The sequence below is a fragment of the Podarcis bocagei genome (genome assembly GCF_964188305.1).
Source record: "Podarcis bocagei genome assembly, chromosome: 9".
Taxonomy (NCBI): Eukaryota; Metazoa; Chordata; class Lepidosauria; order Squamata; family Lacertidae; genus Podarcis; species Podarcis bocagei.
The window spans coordinates 39,119,838-39,141,572 of record NC_138134.1 but is presented as its reverse complement, the minus strand read 5'-3'; the positions used below and the strand labels follow the sequence as shown (position 1 = coordinate 39,141,572).

The 21,735-nt window shown below is 46.1% G+C and overlaps 1 protein-coding gene across 1 annotated transcript; it reads right to left on the bottom strand.

Annotated features, from left to right (window-relative positions):
• Positions 1–12,890: 12,890 nt before the first annotated feature.
• FGG (fibrinogen gamma chain) lies at positions 12,891–21,398 on the bottom strand. Its single transcript, XM_081208443.1, has 10 exons — positions 21,230–21,398; positions 21,069–21,119; positions 20,574–20,757; positions 20,373–20,466; positions 19,570–19,700; positions 18,093–18,226; positions 17,791–17,975; positions 15,524–15,801; positions 14,299–14,465; positions 12,891–13,317 (listed from the first exon to the last, which is right to left on the bottom strand). The coding sequence occupies exons 1-10, from the start codon at positions 21,290–21,292 to the stop codon at positions 13,303–13,305; spliced, it is 1,302 nt and encodes a 433-aa protein (XP_081064569.1). The 5' UTR covers positions 21,293–21,398; the 3' UTR covers positions 12,891–13,302.
• Positions 21,399–21,735: the final 337 nt, after the last annotated feature.

The following is a 21,735-nucleotide window of genomic DNA, read 5'->3' as shown; positions in this document are numbered from 1 at the left end:
ATCATTAGTTTCCCTTTTGTTTGCAGAGTCACAGTGCAACATCTGAGTTTGCTGACCCAGGGGTCTGTTGCACAAATTCCTTGGTTTGTTTGCTAGAAGTCCGTTTGCACAATTCCAGCAAACACGGAACACAGACGTGGGTGGATAATCCAACCCTATTCCAGGAAAGGAGGACCTAAAGTTTGAAATGAATCATTGATAGATAGAACACATAGGGGAGAACACAGCGCTGACAAATGTCAACGATCTAGAGCTGGCATTTTCTAACATTGATGGAGTGTCACTGCTTAGTACATTACAGGAAACACATGGTTACAATGGCCATTTTGTGCTGTGCTATTATTGTTTGGATCCAGAAGAAAGAGCCAGCCGTGGGGGAAATGCCTCATTTCCAACATTAGGAATGAAAACATGGATGGATTTAAATAAAGGGCTGCAACTTCCTTTAAACAATTGGCTCCTCCAGATTACCTGTTCATTGAGCATTCATCCTCATTTGCTTGTACAAAGTTTACACACACACAAATAGATTATATCTGGTCTTTACTGAGCATTTGTTTTGTTTGTGGGGCAGTTATATGATAAGTATAATTTGTGCTGATTTCATCCTGATTTGCTTGTGAGGCTTTTATATGTCTTCCTTTGTTCACCCCACACTTTTCTATGAATTTCCCCATCACTTTCCAAACTGCAAAAAGTCTGATTATTTTTAAAGTTGATTTTTTGTACTATGGTGACAGAAACTATAACTTGCTTTAATTGTGCAAAACTAAATTTAGAGAATGCACTTAAATTCCTCCCACAAAACAGAGGCTGATGAAACAGTTAATGGAATAACCTAATCTCCTACTTTCCAAAGAGGATGGGGTGGCGTACTTGCCTCTGAGGCTAGAATGAGGATTCCTCATTCTGCTATCTACCTCCATCAGGTGACCTCACCCTAGGTCAGAGCATTAGCTATCTTTATGGCTGGTGCTGAGGAGGTTGTTGATTTATCATGAGTCCCAAACCATCAGATTTTAGGATCAGTGAATCTCCAGTTGCCCAAGGTTGGCTCCTATCCCTGTTTCTTTCAAGTTGGGAAGCTTTGCGGAACTGTCTTGGGTAAACGTCCCTTCACCAGGGTGATGCCTCAGAGTGCTCACCACTGGGAACATGCGCTGTCTTTACCTTCTTTTCCCCACCCACGTTGTGCCTGCTGCAAGACAGAGCCAGCCTAACTTGTCATTTCTCAGCTTAACCATTACTCCAAAATGTGGACTGCAGGCCTTGCAGTAGATCCCCCCCAAGGACAGATCATGCCCCTTCTGAGAGAGGTGTACCCCACCAATTACACAGTAAGAATTTGCATCAAACTGCTGCTCTTAGTTGTGACTAACATTTGCTCAATTATGCCCAATCTGTGTAGGACCGAGGCTGCATGCTTTTGATATGGGACACATTTTGAAAACGCTCTCAGTAAATGAATGATAGGCTCAGTCCAAAGATAAAGCATGATAATGGGAGAGTTGCAGAGTTACAAGACTATGGACAGGTGGCTATTTGAATGAGCCACACATTCAACTATCATGGTGGTTATAACATCAGTGGGACTTCAGTCTTTCCCAATGATATTTTTGTCAATGTGCTTGGTGCAAAAAAGAAAGAAGAAAAGGTTACTATGAATCAGGAATATTATTTTTCAAGGGCTTTGGTATTTTTTGTACAAGATTCCAATTTCTAACTTTTTATTGATAGAAGTGACATGCTTCTGGAAAGTGGCTTCCTTTAAAAGAGTGGCTATGGTTTGTTTCTTTTATTTCATAAAACAATTTTATCATGCAACTGCCAATCTTTCCAATGCTTTAATGGTCTATTGCAGACATTTCCACCTGAAAATTGCTGAGGGCCCTCTTATTGTAGCAATTGTAAATCTGTAGAATTCAAATTGTAATACAGTAAAATACAGTAGCAATAAACATACAGTGGTACCTTGGGTTACATACGCTTCAGGTTACATACACTTCAGGTTACATACACTTCAGGTTACAGACTCCGCTAACCCAGAAATATTACCTTGGGTTAAGAACTTTGCTCCAGGATGAGAACATAAATCGCGCGGCGGCAGTGCAGCAGCAGCGGGAGGCCCCATTAGCTAAAGTGGTGCTTCAGGTTAAGAACACTTTCAGGTTAAGAACGGACCTCCAGAACGAATTAAGTACGTAACCAGAGGTACCACTGTATAATTAAATGTCATAATGAATATTAAGTGTGTTGGATGTGCCATCTCCCATGGTTAACCACAAGTCCACTGAGACCCTACAGGTCTCTGGAATGAAACTGATGGTCATGGAGCAGTTTAGGAAGCTCTGCTCTATTGGTTCAATCTTCTAGTTTCAATTTATCATGTTAGGAAGGCAATGCATATTTAAATATACATGGTAGACAAGCTATTCAAAATGTTTTAACAGGTTTTGCATGTCCTTGGAAGGATCTTAGGAGCATGATAGAACAGACCAAAAATCCATCTAAAGTAGCATCTTATTTCCCACAGTGGAGTCACCTGATTGCTCCGAGAAGCCTACAAGCAGAAAGAACATGATGGCAATAACCAGGTGTGCTGTAAAGAGTCAGTATCAAAGTAAAGGTTTATCAGTCAAATCCTGTTTTTGTTCATATATAAGTTCAATAAGGCAGCTTCTGGGATCTTGTAATGTGTTAGTGGGTAAAATCTTGCATATTTCACAAACCACCGGGTCCCGAAATGATTACACTTTTCAGGCACATCCACCACATTTGGCAGTAGTTGCCTCTGTCACCCCATCTACTTCAACAGAATTCTTATGAATATAAGACGAAAGGCCTACCTGATCTAAGGTTGCCTGTTATACATTACATACAAAAAGGAAATGCATTACCCAAAAAGTGGATAGAGATTTGTGAAATATCCTATTCAACTCAGTACATAACAATTTGCATAACATTTGTGTTGCAACTAATACCTGATATTTCTGTGTAACCTTTCTTGACTATATCCTGTTCATGGGCTATCATCAGTTTTCCGCTTTTCTACGTCTGTCGAGGATTGAGTTGGATTTGTTCAAATCAGCACAACAGATGTATAAAGTTGTGGGGACTTCCGGGTTGGCGCGATCTGGAAATGGCGGATTCCCTCCGAGCTGCGGAGGGAATCGGCTCAACTGAGGACGGGTCTTGCCGCGCCGGCGACGCGGGGACCCTTAGAAACCGCAGGCGCTGAAGCCTGCGGACTAGAAGACTCGGTGGGTGCCTTAAGCGCCCCCCGACCCACGAAGAGCCTTTTTAAAGGCTGCGGAGAGGGTACGGAGGGTGGTGTGGCGCTGAGAGCCGATCGCTACCTCGGTTGAGCGGAGCCGCGAGCCATGACTGGAGAGCGCTGACTTCCTTCCTTGAAATTCGGACTGAAAAAGAATAACCCGTGAGTAAGATGAAATTGGACTTTAAGAATATTTTCCTGTGAATTCGAGATGACCGGGGGGGGTGCTAAAAGGAAGTCCGCACCCCCCTTCTTGCAGACGATCTAAAGCAACGATAGAAGAACTAAGCTGGAGAGCCTACCCTTTGTGGGGTGAGTAAAAAAGACTTTAATTTCCAAGATTTGGCAAAAAGAAATTTTGAGCTGGAGTGAAAGAGTGGAATTTTAGAAGCCTTTTTTCTGTTGTATGCAACCCCCCCTCCCTGGCCCGGGAGCGTCCTGTATTGGAGCTTGTGGAAGAGGAATGCGGAGTTTGACAGCTGTCAAAGCTGTCAAACGGTCAGTTTAAAGTTGAAAAATTTGTCATCTAAGATCCCTCTGGATTAAAACCAGTTAAAATTGAACTAAAATTGTTGGAAACAAAGTAACAACAACAAGTTAGAGGATTATTGGAGAAAGATTATTAAGTAACCAGATTCCCTCTAGGGGGAACTCTGTGACATTACAATGGCTGTGGATGGAAAGTTACTAGTGGAAATCGAAAGAATGTTTCATTTGGTGGGAATCTTACAAGAGCAGAGTCTGGCTATGAATAAACAACTTATGACCTTGACTTCTGGAACAAGCAGCTCTGCTGAATGTATTGAGGACCTGAATGAGAAAGAATCTGCAGCTGAATCAGAAATGATAACTCAAGAAGTGGAGGAGACTAAACAAGGAGAACTGAAAGCAAAGATGGAAAGTACCAACCAGAAGCTTACACCAGTGGAATATAAGCAAGGTGTGCTGGTCCCGGGGGTAAGGTACCGTGAGAGTAGCAGAGTCCACACGAAGCGGGGCGAGGTCCGATGCAGAGAGACGGGCGGGGAACAGGAACGCTGGAACAGAAGGCTGAGCAGGTAACAGGAACACCGGATGGTCGGGAACAGGAGGCCGAGCAGGGTACGGGAGTACTGAATAGTCAGGAACAGGAAGCCGATCAGGGAACAGGAGTACCGGTTAGTCAGGAACAGGAGGCCGAGCAAGGATCAGGATCACAGGAAGGTCCGAAGCCTACAACGACGTTGCTCCCGCAACCTGGGGCCGGGATGAGTGGGCTTTTATCCTCTTCTGAGGTCAGGGGCGGTCCCGACCCCCAGGAGCCCCGCCTACTCTGGCCTTAAGGCGAGCACTCCTCCTGGGGGCAACTAGTTCCCTTCGCCTCTCTGCCCTAAGCCTCTGCAGATCAGGAGAGGCCGAAGGGTTACTGGGCCCTGGAGGAGGCTCACCTGTGGCCACTGAGTCATCAGGCTCCTCTGGGGCCAGGAGGACTTCACCTGGGGCCAGCTCCTGCTGCACTGCCACAGGTGCAGGCTCTTCAGCCTCTAGGCCTTGCCCCAGTTCAGCCGGCCCTGGAGGCGGGGACTCCTGTGCAGGCTGGGATTCCTCTGTTTCATCCTCCAAATCGGAATCCCAGGCCATCACACAAGGAGACTTTTGGATTACATTGACTACAAATCTGCGAAAAATGCAAAAGACGAAGGAGGAGGCCCCGGGAGTATATGGAATACAGGAACTCAAAATAAAGAATAAATATGATTGGGGCCTTCACTCTGACTCTGAAGATGCATGGCCTGAGGAACTTTTGCAGCAGTTGTTTTTAAATGTCCTTGTGGGAAGAGAACCTGAGTGAGTGCCTGAGGGCCCTGCTCTTGCCACTTACCATCTGGCCTGGGGCGGGGCCTGGGGCCTCATAAGGACTGTGTGCTGCTTGCGGCCTGCTGCCCAGGAAGACTCCCTGAGTGAGTGCTTGTGGGCCCTGCTTTTGCCACTTACCATCTGGCTTGGGGCGGGGCCTGGGGCCTCATAAGGACTGCGTGCTGCTTGCGGCCTGCTGCCCAGGAAGACTCCCTGAGTGAGTGCTTGTGGGCCCTGCTTTTGCCACTTACCATCTGGCTTGGGGCGGGGCCTGGGGCCTCATAAGGACTGCGGCCTGCTGCCCAGGAAGACTCCCTGAGTGAGTGCTTGTGGGCCCTGCTTTGGCCACTTACCATCTGGCTTGGGGCGGGGCCTGGGGCCTCATAAGGACTGCGTGCTGCTTGCGGCCTGCTGCCCAGGAAGACTCCCTGAGTGAGTGCTTGTGGGCCCTGCTTTGGCCACTTACCATCTGGCTTGGGGCGGGGCCTGAAACCTCACAAGGACTGCGTGCTGCTTGCGGCCTGCTGCCCAGGAAGACTCCCTGAGTGAGTGCTTGTGGGCCCTGCTTTTGCCACTTACCATCTGGCTTGGGGCGGGGCCTGAAACCTCACAAGGACTGCGTGCTGCTTGCTGCCTGCTGCCCAGGAAGACTCCCTGAGTGAGTGCTTGTGGGCCCTGCTTTTGCCACTTACCATCTGGCCTGGGGCGGGGCCTGAAGCCTCACAAGGACTGCGTGCTGCTTGCTGCCTGCTGCCCAGGAGGAGTCCCCTGAGTGAGTGCCTGAGGGCCCTGCTCCTCCCTGCCACTTACCACCTGGCCCGGGGCGGGGCCTGACAGGCCTCACTAGGACAGTTGTTACTGCCGGAGAGGCACAGAGTGTTTTTAAAATGTTTTTTAAAAATTTTCTTTGGATTTTTTGTATGTGGGGGGTGGGGGTGGGATGGATGTTTGGTTGGGCTTGGGGAATTATTATTTTTTTTATTTTGATGTTTCTGTAATTTTTACATTTTTTTGTTTGTATTGTTTTATTGGTCTTGTTTGTTTGTTTAAGGTGTTATTTTGTTTTTAGGGGGAGGGTTCAGGGCTGCCGGGGAGTGGGCCCCAGCCCACAAAATGGCTGGGGCATGTTCCACAGGGGGGGATGCACTGGGACAACCGATCTCAGTGATCACGGGGAGGAGGAGGAGTTACGCTAAGACCAGACCATGTCATTACAGAGGAGGCAGGTTTAGTCGTTGTCTGAGGACTATCCCTGCCTCCGGGTCTGGTCCTGTCCGGATGGATACTAGAATCAGCAAGGGATACCCACGTGACCTGAAGGTGCTGCTGTGCAATGCCAGGTCAATGATTCGTAAGACCACTGCCATCCATGACTTGATCATGGATGGAGGATTTGACCTGGCATGTGTAACAGAGACTTGGTTGGATGAAGCAGATGGGCCTGTCCTTGCCGCTGCTTGTCCACCAGGTTTCTCTTACGCACAGCAACCCAGGTCACGTGGGCGGGGAGGGGGGGTTGCAGTGATTTTTAGGAAGTCATTAGTTTGCACCAGGCGTCCTATTGGGAAGACCCAGTTTTCTGAGTGCATGTTCTGGAAGTTGGGCAATAGGGGCAGTACAGGATTCCTTTTGGTGTACCGACCTCCCCGCTGCACCAAGGATTCCCTGCCCGAGCTGCTCCAGGTCGTGGCGGATGTTCTCCTGGAGACACCTAGCCTGGTCGTCCTAGGGGATTTTAACATCCATGCCGACACGACCTTACAAGGGGCCGCTCGGGACTTCGTGGAAAGCATGGCCTCCATGGGGCTGTCCCTGAATAAGTCTGGCCCAACCCATTGCCGTGGACATGCCTTGGACCTGGTGTTTACCTCTATGGATGTTGGTGATCTGACACTAAGTAAAAGCGAAATGAAAGAAGTGCCATGGTCAGATCACTTCCTGGTGCAACTGGACTTCTCTGCGACCCATCCCCTCTGCAGGGAGGTGGGACCAATTCGGATGGTCCGCCCCCGCCACTTAATGGATCCAAATGGTTTCCAGAGAGTGGTAGGGGATGCTTTATCCCATGTTGATGGCCTTTCAGCCGATTCCCTGGTGGCCCGCTGGAATGTGGAGTTAACCAGGGCTATTGACTGTTTGGCTCCGAAGCGCCCTCTCCGATTGCATGGAGCCCGGACAGCCCCGTGGTTTTCCACGGATCTGAGGGCAATGAAACAATCGTTGAGACGGCTAGAGCGCCGGTGGCGGATAACTCATTCCGAATCTGACCGGACACAGGTTAGAGCTCAACGTCGAGCCTACCAAGTGGCGATAGCGACGGCGAAGAAGAATTTCTTCACCGCCTCTATTGCATCTGCAGAAAACAGCAGCAGGAGACTTTTTCAGGTGGTTCACAATTTAGCGGAACCACCTGCAACATCGGGGCCCAGTACGGGCCACATGTTCTCCTGCAATGATTTTGCAAAGTTTTTTGCAGATAAAATCGCCCAGATTCGGGAAGAAGTAGACTCCACCGTGGGAGCAGGGCCGGGGCGGGAGAGTGCTAGAGTTCTGTCTAGTCAAGTTGAGTGGGATCAATTTCAATCTGTTACCTCCGAGGATGTGGACAGGCTGCTTGGACGAGTGAAACCAACCACCTGTCTCCTGGATCCTTGCCCATCCTGGCTTATAAAAGCTAGCCGGGAAGGACTGGGCGATGGGCTTCGTGGGGTGGTGAATGCTTCCCTCCGTGAGGGAGCCTTCCCAGACCCGCTGAAAGAGGCGGTTATTAAACCGCTTCTTAAAAAACCATCTTTAGATGCGGCCACGATGGCCAACTATCGCCCAGTCTCAAATCTTCCATTCCTGGGCAAGGTGATTGAGCGAGTGGTTGCTGAACAACTCCAGGCACGCCTGGAAGAAGCGGACCATTTGGATCCCTTCCAGTCGGGGTTCAGGCCTCATCATGGGACTGAAACTGCCTTGGTCGCACTGGTTGATGATCTCCGGCGGGCTAGGGACAAAGGTGAGAGCTGTTTCCTAGTTCTGCTGGATCTCTCAGCGGCGTTTGATACCATCGACCATAGCATCCTTCTGGACCGTCTTGAGGGGCTGGGAGCTGGGGGCACTGTTATACAGTGGTTCCGCTCCTTCCTCCTGGGCCGTGTTCAGAAAGTGGTGGTGGGGGATGAGAGTTCAGACCCTTGGGCCCTCACTTGTGGGGTGCCTCAGGGTTCTGTCCTCTCCCCCATGCTTTTTAACATCTATATGAAGCCGCTGGGAGAGATCATCAGGAGGTTTGGGCTGGGTGTTCATCAGTATGCGGATGACACCCAGCTCTACCTCTCTTTTAAATCAGAACCAGTGAAGGCGGTGAAGGTCCTGTGTGAGTGTCTGGAGGCGGTTGGAGGATGGATGGCGGCTAACAGATTGAGGTTGAATCCTGACAAGACAGAAGTACTGTTTTTGGGGGACAGGAGGCGGGCAGGTGTGGAGGATTCCCTGGTCCTGAATGGGGTAACTGTGCCCCTGAAGGACCAGGTGCGCAGCCTGGGAGTCATTTTGGACTCACGGCTGTCCATGGAGGCACAGGTCAAATCTGTGTCCAGGGCAGCTGTTTACCAGCTCCATCTGGTACGTAGGCTGAGACCCTATCTGCCTGCGGACTGTCTCGCCAGAGTGGTGCATGCTCTGGTTATCTCCCGCTTGGACTACTGCAATGCGCTCTACGTGGGGCTACCTTTGAAGGTGACGCGGAAACTACAACTAATCCAGAATGCGGCAGCTAGACTGGTGACTGGGAGCGGCCGCCGAGACCATATAACACCGGTCTTGAAAGACCTGCATTGGCTCCCAGTACGTTTCCGAGCACAATTCAAAGTGTTGGTGCTGACCTTTAAAGCCCTAAACGGCCTCGGTCCAGTATACCTGAAGGAGCGTCTCCACCCCCATCAGTCTGCCCGGACGCTGAGGTCCAGCGCCGAGGGCCTTCTGGCGGTTCCCTCACTGCGAGAAGCAAAGCTACAGGGAACCAGGCAGAGGGCCTTCTCGGTAGTGGCGCCCGCCCTGTGGAACACCCTTCCAGCAGATGTCAAAGCGATAAACAACTATCTGACATTCAGGAGACATCTTAAGGCAGCCCTGTTCAGGGAAGTTTTTAACGTGTGACATTTTACTGTATTTTTGGTTTTTATGGAAGCCGCCCAGAGTGGCTGGGGAGGCCCGGCCAGATGGGCGGGGTATAAATAATAAATTATTATTATTATTATTATTATTGATGGGGACAGAACTCCTTCGAGATTCGACGACCAATATAAAGGACTACCAACAAGACCGGTGGAGAGGGACTGAAAGAGACTTGAAAGCCTCGGACGTGAGGAATCCAGGCTAAGAACTGTTATTTTGGACATGTACTGGGGAAGGGACAAAAACCGGGGATGGGAGGGGGGGAAGAATAGAATGTTAAAAACACTCAGGACTTTTGGGTTTAGTTAATTTGACTGTTACTTAAGACAAAATGGGAAATCGATGGAAGGGAATTTGAGTCCAACTTAGATTTTTTTTTAAAAAAAAGAGGTAATATTAAGATGGATAAGAGGAGAAATACCAATTTGCTGACATAATTATGGGAATTGGGATGCATGAAGGGGGGTGGGGGGAAGTTAAGGAACAAGGTTAAGAAAGTGGGATTTTCTGAAATTATACATGTTTTCGTCTTTTGTCTTTTCTGTGTATGTTATGTATTCATAAAAGTTGAAAAACCAATAAAAATTATTTTTAAAAAAAAGATGTATAAAGTTGTGGGACCCTCCAGAATAGTGTGGGAAGTAGCACTGCTAGAAGGAGGAGGAACTGGCAAAATCACCCAACATCACCTTCTTCCTCCAGCAAGAGCCTCTTCTAGATCTCAGTGCTGTCTCTCAACACCCCTTCTATTTGCAGAATGGCAGATATGGATCCAACCCATTAATTCCAACTATCCTTATCTGGTGTGATACCTGATGTATAGTTAATGCTATATCACAATGACTGCTCCCCACATTAAATGGGGGGCACTTTTGTATGGTTGTGTGCAGCCCCCTGGACCCTATGCAGCACCATTAACACAGGCTTGGCTTCGCCTTCCCCAGGTGGGATACCTGGAGGTCTCCGCCTACCTCAGCCAGTTGCCCAATCCCGCCTGGGGAGGCGTTGCCCAGGTGATCAGGCCAGGTAGGGGGAGGGAACACCTGCCCACACAATAGGGGGGGGTCTTACCTGGGAATCATCAGTTGGCTCCAGGGCTTCTCCCACCCTACCCACCCTCAGTTAAGACTTCTTTTGCAGGTTAACCTTTTCTCTACAGGAACGTGGGGGCTGCTACATCAAGGTCGCTGTTGAAGGGCCGGAAAGGAATTCTCCTGCATTGGCAGGTTTGCCTTTCCCATAGCAAAACGTCACAACTTTGGCAGTATCAGGCCTTGGGCAGAATCCTTTAGTCTATCTTCCCTAAATGGGGGAGGGCGTGCAGCGGTGACCCACGCCCCCTCCTCTTTGCAGCGGTGATACCAGGGTTCCCCGTTAAAGGGGTTGTTTGAGGGGAGGCTTTGGCCGTACGCCTAGAGGTTGTCATTGCTCTCCCCTGCAACAGCGGCGTAATGGGTGTGGGCGCTCTCTACTTGAACATGTGTTCTCCAGAGGCAGCCCATTCCCCCCCCCCACTGGATAACCCTGATGTTCCCCAGATCCCTGGTGGGGGACTGGGAGGGATAAATGCCCAATGCCTGAGCCAAGGTCTACCCACATCTGAAACATAATAAAGTTGTGGCCAATTTTAATCCCATAGCACATTGTCTTGAGTCGTTATTCCACACGGGGGCTGCCCAAGGTTTGGGGGACTCCGCCTGTCCACGCTATATTCAGAGCAATGCAAACTCTTCTTATTTTAACACCATATTTCCATATAATAGATTTAGCAACATATCTGGGAAGGTAGTACAGTGGTGCCTCGCAAGACGAAATTAATTCGTTCCGCAAGTTTTTTCTTCTTGCGAGTTTTTCGTCTTGCGATGCACGGTTTCCCATAGGAATGCATTGAAAATCAATTAATGCGTTCCTAGGGAAACCGACTTCAGACCAGGTCCGGGGACAGTCTGTCCCCCGACCTCTTCTGAAGGCTGGGGGGGGGACAAGGGCTTTTCTTCCCACCCCCAGCATTTTAAAATCACCCCGGGACAGCGGAGGACTTCTCCACTGTCGGGGCGATTTAAAAGCCCCTGGGAAGGCAGGCAGGGGGGACAAAGACTTTTGCCCCCCGCCAGCCTTCAGAAGAGGTCCTGGACCTCTCCGCCAGCAGCGGCAGCGCTGCCGCTGCTGGCGGAGACTTGCCGGCATGCCGAAGCCTGCGCGCAGCGCGCCCAGGCTTCGCGGACCTCTCCTGCCTTCAAAAGCCGTCCGGGATAGCGGGAAGCGCTTCCCTGCTATCCCGGACTGCTTTTAAAATGCTGGCGCTGGGGAGCAAAGCCTTTCGGGCCCCGCCAGCCTTCCTGGACCTCTTCTGAAGGCCGGAGGGGGGGGAAAGGCTTTGCTCCCCACCGCTAGCATTTAAAAGAGGTCCCCGGAGATTTCCCTATGGGCTTTCGTCTTGCGAAGCAAGCCCATAGGGAAATTCGTTTTGCGAAGCGCCTCCAAAACGGAAAACCCTTTCGTCTAGCGGGTTTTCCGTCTTGCGAGGCGTTCGTCTTGCGGGGTACCACTGTATGATGTTTGTGCCAAAGCAAACTAGAAGTAACACGGATACAACTGGTATCAAGGTATCATAGCTGACTATCTCAATTTAATTTTGCCTTAAATAGTGGCAGCTTGAGTCTTAGCCTTATTATGTTGATGCTTCTTGAAGAATGAGCTTTAGTGAGCCAGTTCTGTGTATCTGTCAGATCTAGGGAAGTTTTTAATTTTTAATGCTGTATTGTTTTTAACAATTTCCCTGCCCAGAGGGGCTGGGAAATTGTATATAAATAATAAATTGTTGTTGTTGTTGTTGTTGTTGTTGTTGTTGTTGTTGTTATACTAGTGGTTAATTTCAGCCACAAAGTGTTTGGTGCAAGTATATTTTATTCCTAATTAAAACAGTGTGGTTCGTAAAGCACTGTTCCTATTCCCTTAAAATAAACTCAAGTAATTTCTGGAATATGAATAAATAACAAGGGAAGAATAATTTGTTTTAAATGTGAATGGATGGGGTATCATTAACTACACAAACACCTTTACCTAACAATAAGGAAGTCAATGAAATGAGTTTGGTTATGAAATTGCCAAATCTGGTAATTTGGTGCTTTTATTCGCAAAATCAATTTGCATCAGTGGTCCATCTCAAATAAAACATAGGTGACATTAAATAAAGGGCAGTCAACTATATGTAATAGATTGGGCTTTGTATGGTATTGTTTCTTACTGAACAATATAGGATGCTGATGAAGGGACGCAGGTGGCGCTGTGGGTTAAACCACAGAGCCTAGGGCTTGCTGATCAGGTCGGCGGTTCGAATCCCCGCAACGGGGTGAGCTCCCGTTGCTCGGTCCATGCTCCTGCCAACCTAGCAGTTCGAAAGCATGTCAAAGTGCAATTAGATAAATAGTGCAACTCCAGAATCGGTCACGACTGGACCTAATGGTCAGGGGTCCCTTTACCTTTACCTTTAGGGTGCTGATGAATAAAGCTAGGAGAGCATTTACAGATCTATAAACAATCTTTTGAAGATGATTCTGAACATTTGCCAAATTCCTTTCAATTATTGTGGCAGTTAGAAGCAATTAATAGTACATTTTCATTTATTAATATTTATTCAAATATATACGGAGAAGAAATATTGAACAATAACTACAAATAGTGGTTCTAATCTAGAACAGTTTTTGCCTGTGTTGAATGATATTTTCTTGCATGTGGATTTTGCTATACCATTGTTGGATACAGACACAATCTGGAGAACTTCAGGATTCAGGCTTTTAAACTTGTGAGCTATTCAGTTTTCCACAACCTTGTGCAAAATTGTGCAACTGTGAATATGCAGCGGAAAATGTGAGCAATGAATGTCTTATATTGGAGGGTGGAAATGAACATTTAATTATTTGCTTCTAGTTCCAGAGACTACATTTTGGATGCTTTGTGAACTTCAGAGTAGCATTTTATAAAAGTTTGTTAACTTGACCAGTTAAATCTTTGTTAAAAATGTTCTTTTAAACATCTCCAACCTACAAGAAAGAAAGAAAAAGGAACAACTGTCATTTTTCTCCTGAGAAAAGACTGAATAACATACATCTATAAAGAGGATTTTGTGAAGACAGAAACAAAAGAGCCCTGCAATCTCCAACCAAAGACATTACTAATTAAGAATCTTTGGAAGACCATAGCAGACAACAATCTCCGCTCCAGTTTGGGATTCAAAGATACACTTATTTTGAACATGGAGGTTCTGTTTAGTTATCATGGCTAAATGATAGTTTCAATAGAATGATCCACCAGGAAATTTGTCTAGTCCTATTTTAAAGCCATTCTCTGCTAGAGTTCCAACACCACATCACATGGCATCAGGTACCATGTGTCCATTATACACATCTATATGCCATTTTGATTTTAATGTGATAAAACAGCATTCAGAATGAAATAGCTCTGAGAATATTTTCCATAAGATGCCAGTAAAATGCTGTTAACAGTGTTCAGGTGCAATGCTTCCATTAATTCAATTTTCAATTGACTTTGTTTTCTTCCTAAATGTCTCCTCGGCTTCCTAATCCAGCCTCTCCCCTTATGAACCTCTCCCCAAAGAGTCTCTCCCCATATAAACTTAGCTGGACCCTGCAATCATCATCGGAGGCCCTTCTTCATGTGCCTCCTCCACGAGACGTCTGGAGGGTGGCAACATGACAACGGGCCTTTTCTGTGGTGGCTCCCCACTTTTGGAATGCTCTCTCCAGGGAGGCTCCTCTGGCACCTTCACTGCATATTATCTTTAGGTGCCGGGCCATTTTTCTCTATACACAGACCTTTGGCCTTTAACAATGTATGGCTTTTATAAGTGGGTGGGATGTTTGTAAAGTACAACCACACCACCCCCATCACCCTGATTTGAATGTATTTATGTTTGGTTTCTTGTTCGTTTGTTCGGTGTTTGGTTGAAAGTCACTTTCGGTTGCTTTGGCAAGGCAAAGCAACTAAATAATAATAATAATAACCTCTTTTACTCCTCCGGCTTGCCCTCCTGTTACTACTGAAAGCCTGGAGAATGGAATGATCTTCATAGTTGTTTTCTTCATGGAATACCACCGACTTCGCCAGGTTGCCCAAATGATGCCATTGTCATAACCATTTGGACCGGCATCTTTCTCTGTGTAAGAACCACCTAAAATACAAGCAGCAACATAATATCATGTTAAGTGGATGGTAAGATTATTTTTACAGAATGAGAAGTTAAGCTGCACTTAATTTTACCCTTCTCTGTGCCCCCAGCAATTCTGCAGCAAGTTTCTAAACTTGTTTATTCAGAAGTCAGTTCCACTGAGTTGAATGGGCCATTTCATAATAAGAACACTTAGTCAGTGCTTTTTTTCTGGAGGGACGCAGGGGTACACATACCCCTAAACATTTTGTGAATCTACCATAAGTTTGGCCTCATTGAGGGGCAGTATTTCAATATGAGTAGGAAAATGAGAGTAGCCCTAAACATTTTTGCAGAAAAAAAGGACTGCACTTAGTTATACACACAATAAATATGTGATATGTAAAATGTCAATTGACAAGTAAATGGTTCCGTCTCAAGCTTATTCAGAGTAAGCACCTGAAGTGAGATGAAGGGGACATACTTTGTAATTACAATTCTTAATTGCACATGTGTGATCAGCTAATGGCACCATTTCAGTATTAAAGTCTCCTATTTCAAGATATCTCAAAATCATAAATGGTTTACACCACAGGAAAATGCATATACTGGTACCCGGCCGTCCAGATCCACAGCACTTGATCCTGGAAAATCTGAAGCGTCTGCAGACTTGCTGTAGCCAAAGGCTAGCATATCAAAGTTGAATTGATTTCTCTCTCATTGAAATCAATGGGACAGAAAAGTGCTTAAAGGAGCAACCTATGCATGTTAACTCTAAGTTGCCCTATATTCAGTGAGTCTAGGATTCACTTTTGTTGGATCCTACCCTGAATGTACAGTATAGGACTGGAGGGAGAAGAGATCAGTCCTATCAAACACCCGTCGATTTAGTCAATTTTAACTTTGATTGGCTCAGAATAAGTGGAACTATTTTCAGATTATGTGAGGAGGTGTCTATGTTTGCCCATCTCTTTCTGAAACCTGAGATCAGATGAGTCAGGCCCCTGTTACCTGTCCGCCTTCAAAAGTTTGGAGGGGAGGGGAGAGAGGACTCGGAGCATGCAGAAAGCTCACAGCGTTACCTTGATAATATTTGCCATTGAGGTGAGCAGCATGACATCTGTTCATCCACCACCCAGATCTGTCCTGTTCAGCACAGTTGCCATCAAATTTATCATTGTCGTTGTCAGGTGTGCTGAACTGCATTCCATTGTGGGATGTGAAGAATTTGTCACTTGGATCATCTCCAAAATCAAAGCCATCAAAAGCATCACCAGCCTCACCGCCAGAAAAGAAGGCATAAGTCAGGCGATACTTGTCTGCTTCAGTTCCCACTTTGAAGTGGGCGTAATCTGCATAGCTGTAGAAAGGAGAAAGTTAAACGTTCCAAATTTTACTAGTGTTAAGTGTCTTTTACTTTTGATTCCTCAGACATGTCTGTTAATTATATTACGTGGTGCAGGCATTTCAAGGGTACAAAATGGGGGCATTTGTGCAGAAACTGTGTAAAACAACTGCTTGCTGAGTACTTCATCTTACAGGTAAAGGTAAAGGGACCCCTGACCATTAGGTCCAGTCATGGCCAACTCTGGGGTTGCAGCGCTCATCTTGCTTTATTGGCCGAGGGAGCTGGCGTACAGCTTCCGGGTCATGTGGTCAGCATGACTAAGCCGCTTCTGGCGAACCAGAGCAGCAGACAGAAACACTGTTTACCTTCCTGCCGGAGTGGTACCTATTTATCTACTTGCACTTTAACGTGCTTTCGAACTGCTAGGTTGGCAGGAGCAAGGACCGAGCAACGGGAGCTCACCCTGTCACAGGGATTTGAACCGCCGACCTTCTGATCAGCAAGTCCTAGGCTCTGTGGCTTAACCCACAGCATCTTCTTAACAGGTCTATAAACATAGAGGACTTGATCGCACTCCTCTGTTCTGGGCACCATAGTAAAGCAGTTTTCTGCTATTACAGTTACTGTGGGAGTAAACTAGGGCTTGTTTGAGAGATGAGGTGCAAACCATCCCTGGGTCATAACATGGTACACTAACTTTACCTGCTTCTATAATTAAAAATTTGCTATTTTAAACAAATATAATTGTGCTTTTTATGCTCTTCAGTGGAATATTGAGGACAGCCCAGTGGTCTTTCATTAGTGCTGTGGCCTAATGGCTGGAACACATATCAGTGTCAGATTGGCTGCTGGGAAGGAGCCTGGATCACATGTTGCAGGAAGCAGTAGAACCCAGAGAAACCAACAATAGCCTTAAGACTTGTATTGGCTGGTAGCAAATGGGCAGAAAGATGATGGCACAGCATAACAGGCTTGCCAGGTGTTGACAAAGCAAGAGCCCTCTTTGCGGACTTTGGCCCACAGACCTGGAGTGGGGGCATGGATGGGTGAAGAGGACAGCAGAATGATCTAGTTTATACCTTAGAATTTGGCAGCTGTACAGTGCAAACTTTGGATAGCCAGAGTTCCAAAGTCTAAGAGCAATGATGTCCTGTGACAAAGAACCAGGTAGAACATAGTCCTTTCTGCTGCACTTACCAGACCCCAACAAGTCACAAGTCCCCAAGCCTTTGCTATTACAGTTCCTCTACCCCAGCAATGCTCATACACAGATCCTGTATCTACCTCTTCTTCCTTCCCCCACAAAGGCTTCCTTCCCTGCTTCCATTGGCACCATTGTACCTCTCTCCAGACAACCATTGCTTTACTTTCCCCTCCTGGCCTCTGGTCAGACCCCACTCACCCCTCTTTTACTCCCTGGGGAGGCCTCATGTGTGTTCCTGCTTTTATTGCACTATTTCCTCTTAACCTTCTGAGCCAAATGCAGTGTTACCAGCAGGTACAAAGTTCTCATGGGAAGAAAATGTGAAGTTTGGGAAGGGGAAATCCCCATTGTTCCTCCTGGAAGGAGCATGTAGTTAATAAGCCAATGTTAGACCACCACCATCTATGGCCATACTACCCTGAACACGCCCAATCTTGTCTGATTTTGGAAGCTAAGCATGGTCAGGCCTGGTTAGTACTTCGATGGGAGAGGTTAGTACTCCTGCCAACCTAGCAGTTCGAAAGCATGTCAAAGTGCAAGTAGATAAATAGGTACCACTCCAGCGGGAAGGTAAACGGCGTTTCCGTGTGCTGCTCTGGTTCGCCAGAAGCGGCTTAGTCATGCTGGCCACATAACCCGGAAGCTGTATGCCGGCTCCCTCGGCCAATAAAGCGAGATGAGCACCGCAACTCCAGAGTCGGCCACGACTGGACCTAATGGTCAGGGGTCCCTTTACCTTTAGACCACCACCAGCATAGGAGTCATGAACTACTGAAGAAATCCTCCTGGAGGAATACCTTTTTTGGCCACTCCAGTCCTCCAGCTCTATTCGCAAGGCATATGGAATAGCAGACTGAGTGGTTATCAGATGAATCTTCTCATTTCCAAGCCAGAATTCAGTCTGGTCGTTTGGTGACAGGTGTCCAAAGCCTTCTTTGTACTGAATCCAGTTTTTATTAAAATCTTCACTCCCATCAAGCCTCTGATAAGGAATTGGAAAGGTAGGAAAGGGAAATGAACAGGATTAGTATTCATTTTATACTACTTATCTTATACAGTATGTTACGCATGCCACGCATTCGCTTTGCAGATCACATACCCTCTGGAAAATCGTCCACCCGTTTCCTAGTGTATCCATTTCACAATAGACCAGGAACTGCTCCTTGGCTTTGAGAGGTTTGATGAAGTAGAGACCGCTCTGCCTGGCACCTTTATTTGCAATGTCTTGACAATCTATAATGAAGAAACAGGAGCAACATACATTAGTGAAACTGCTGTCTATTGTATTCACATTTTAACTAAACAAGACTAAATACACCACATACCTCAATCGTTATAATTTGCATTCTTCTCCAGTGCTTTACCCAAAGAACTCAGGGCAATATACACAGTTTATTCTCTCAATAATCACATAAAGTAGTTTAGGCTGAACAGAGATTTGAACTCCCTGGCCTAAGACCAACCCCACACCCCTCAAACCACTGGTTCTGCTCTACGTGGAAACTGTTCTGGAGTACATAATTTAAAGACTGTTAACAAAACACTTTGGACACTGAGATGTACCTACATTATTCATCACAAGTCTGCAGAAGTTAACGAGATACATTCCTATTTGTCTGCACCGAAATGTGGTTTTCTTGGAACTGTATTAACCTACAACTGAGCTATGGCCCTCCTCCTCTTTACTTATATAGACAGAGATTTTGATAATTTTATAGGTCAAGCAAAGCTTTTGAAACTTCAGAAAATACCACAAGTTGTCTCTCTCCACTCATTGGTCCAGCCGGGACTTCCAGTAATGGGAAAAAGATGAGGCCTCTTGCAACTGCTCCAAATGTTATGTTGGGGTGGGGGACATTTTGGAACAGTTTGGTAGGTGAAGTGGGAACTTCAGGTGAAAGGGAAGTTTTGCAAAAACTACCTTAAGCTGATGGAAGTCTGTGCTGCATTCAAAAAGGATTCCATCAGTGGAAGGACACAAGTAGATATAATGCAGTAAACATGTCGACCTCAAGGCTCCACTTTTAAATATACTTATTTGTGAGCATATGCCGCAGACATCAATGAAAACTGAATAATTGTGCTTAGACTTGAGGTGAGAACAGAATGACAGCCCATAGATGTTAGCCTGGACTTAAGCCCATCTGGATCTTTTGAAGTCACTAGAACTAAGTTGTTTGTTTCCATGCTTTAGTGATGAAACCATTTTATAGTGACAACTGTCAAATGAAGAGTTATTTCTATTGATCTCAACCCCACAGTCTTTGTACCCACATCCAGTTCTTTCAGATTTAAAAAATATGCTTTCAAATGGCTGGGCTTCATGCTCAAGAATGAAATAAGTTTATAAAGTGGCCAATTAGCCAAATGCAGTGCCTTTCCATAAAATGTTAGTACACAATAAACTGGCATTATCCTGTCACTGCAACTTCCCATTAATTTCTGTATATATTTGAATTGAGTGGACTTCATGATCAGAAACAGATTAAATTTTTTAAAAGAGCTATTAGCCACCTCAGTAAGATGGGAGTGATGGCACACAATTCATCAAAAAGGTACTAGGCTCTCACTCTTACCTCTTCCAGTTAATTCCTGTATCTGGACAGTGTCTTTGCACGGCTGTTGGCATTGTGCCTCAAGCTGAGCAGTCTTCTGCTTCAAATGTTGAATATTGTTATTGTTCAAAATCAGCAAGTCTGTCAGTTGCCTAGCAATTGAAAAACCCAATACAGGACAGGTTTATTGGAACAATAGTTGAAGCTGAATTCATTTAGACTGTGAGGAGGTGGTCGGGGGGCAGAGAATCATGTCTTATCTCAAGTTACCTCGCTCTCTGCATGTCCAGCAAACTGTCCACTGAAGGCACAGAGCTTGGTGCAGGTCCAGTGAGAGACCCCACTCTCCCCTCGATGCAGTCAGTATACTAGGAGCAAGTGGTTTTTTTTCCTGCACTAATATGACCTAATAGAATAATTGTACTGCATGCCTCCATGTCTGCTGCCTTGAGCTCATTGGAGGAATAATAGATGGCTGTATCTGTGTTCTTTAGATGTGTAAGAAGCATCTGCTGTAGTCTGATTAAACAGGTTTATTCAGAAGTTAGCCCCAATGTAGTAAGTGAGGCTTGCTTCCAAGTAAACAGGTATAGGAGCTGCAGCTACACAGATAGCTTAATTCTCTTGGTTGGATTATAACTTTAAACAAGTAAATAGCTTGATTAGGTGATAAACCTCAACTAAGCAAACAACTTGTCTATTTACACAGATTAAGTTATAAGAACACACACATTTTCTTTAACACATCAGCAGAACTTCACTGAGGAAGCGAAGCAGTGAGATTAAGTAAAGTCCTCAAAGCTGCAGTAACAGAAGATACATACTGTATTGTATTTTCATGGGCCACAACGATGTTTTCATATCTGATGATTTCATCAATGATTTCTCTGGACTTTTGAGCATAACCTGGAATCACATCTGCAGAACAGGAACAAAAGCATGCAAAATATTAGTGATGTGCTGCTAAATGAACTGGGAAATAAAGGAATGTTTCCACTGCACTGTAGTGGCCTTTGCATTCTCACTTGGCTGAGTTTGAGGGGATCCCATGTGCGCCTGACGAATCTGAGATATCAGTTGGTCCGTTAAACTTGAAGAATTAGAGATCTGTTCCAGGATTTGTTCAAGTATCCGGAGATCTCGATCCACTGTAGGCTGATATGTATTCAAGAAATCTGCAATGCCGCATGTGGTGGGGCAAAAGCTACCCTAAAGGAAAAGAAAACTTTTAAATCACACTGCAGAAGAATAAATGTTTAACAGTCTGACTCTATAATTTTTCATCCCCTACACATGCAGAACCTGATGAATATTAATCACCCCCTTGTAGGCTAGACAAAAGGAGAGCTTAAAACACAATGATAAATGAGCTTATTTTAAAATATTGCATGCAATCTGTAGCCAACGTTAAAAGCAGCCACACATTTTAACAACCGCTTCACAAAGGAATACACATACCAACATGCCAGTAGTAACCATATTAGTAAGAAGCGCAAGAATAACAAGAGATATTGACTTACAAATCGGTCATCCAAGATGCAGCAGTTATCACGGGTCACAGGAACATCATACTATGTGAAATAATAAATAAAATAAAATGAGACTTTCAGTGATTTTGCTACTATGGGAGCTATTCCAGCCATTTCTTTAAGAGGTTGCTACCCTGCCCTGCTACACTTACTGTGCTGCAAGTTGAAAAAAGGAAGGAGAGGAGAGGCAGCCAAATGTTGAACCTGGGTTTCATTGTGCCTGTGGCTCTGTCACTTCCCAAGCACTGAAGAGGCAGTGCTTTATCGGTGCGGCTTTGCAAGTGTCAGGGACCTGATATTGCTCTCCGGACTGCACAGCAGCAGCTTAAGGGATCAGGTGGGACAAAGTGGGTGGACACAGTATTGTAAATAGGCGGGGACAGAGTGGGGAGGCAGGGCAGCCTCTTCCTGACCTTGCGGGGGTGTTTCCGGGATCCGTTGCCTGTTCTTCCCATTTTTAGCACCAGTTCACTTAGCACACACATCTACAAGTCCTCCTTGGCAGGGAACAACAACAACAAAAAGAAAAAAGGTTGTAGAAGATGGACAAGTTGCCCTATGGAGCAATCGCTTCCAGGAACCACTTGCACTAAGCCTGACCTGTCTCTCTGAAGGGTCTGATGATCAGAGATAGGAAAGATAGCAAGAAGAGTCTATG

What these genes read in the sequence shown, in the direction of transcription:
- FGG (XM_081208443.1), bottom strand. Translation starts at nt 21,292, where the DNA reads ATGAAACCCAGGTTCAACATTTGGCTGCCTCTCCTCTCCTTCCTTTTT. An exon ending in ATCCCCTCAAACTCAGCCAA is followed by an intron (nt 20,467 to 20,573) that starts GTGAGAATGCAA and finishes CCTGTTCTGCAG; the next exon opens with ATGTGATTCCAGGTTATGCT. An exon ending in GCCCATGAAAATACAATACA is followed by an intron (nt 19,701 to 20,372) that starts GTATGTATCTTC and finishes TTCAATTGCTAG; the next exon opens with GCAACTGACAGACTTGCTGA.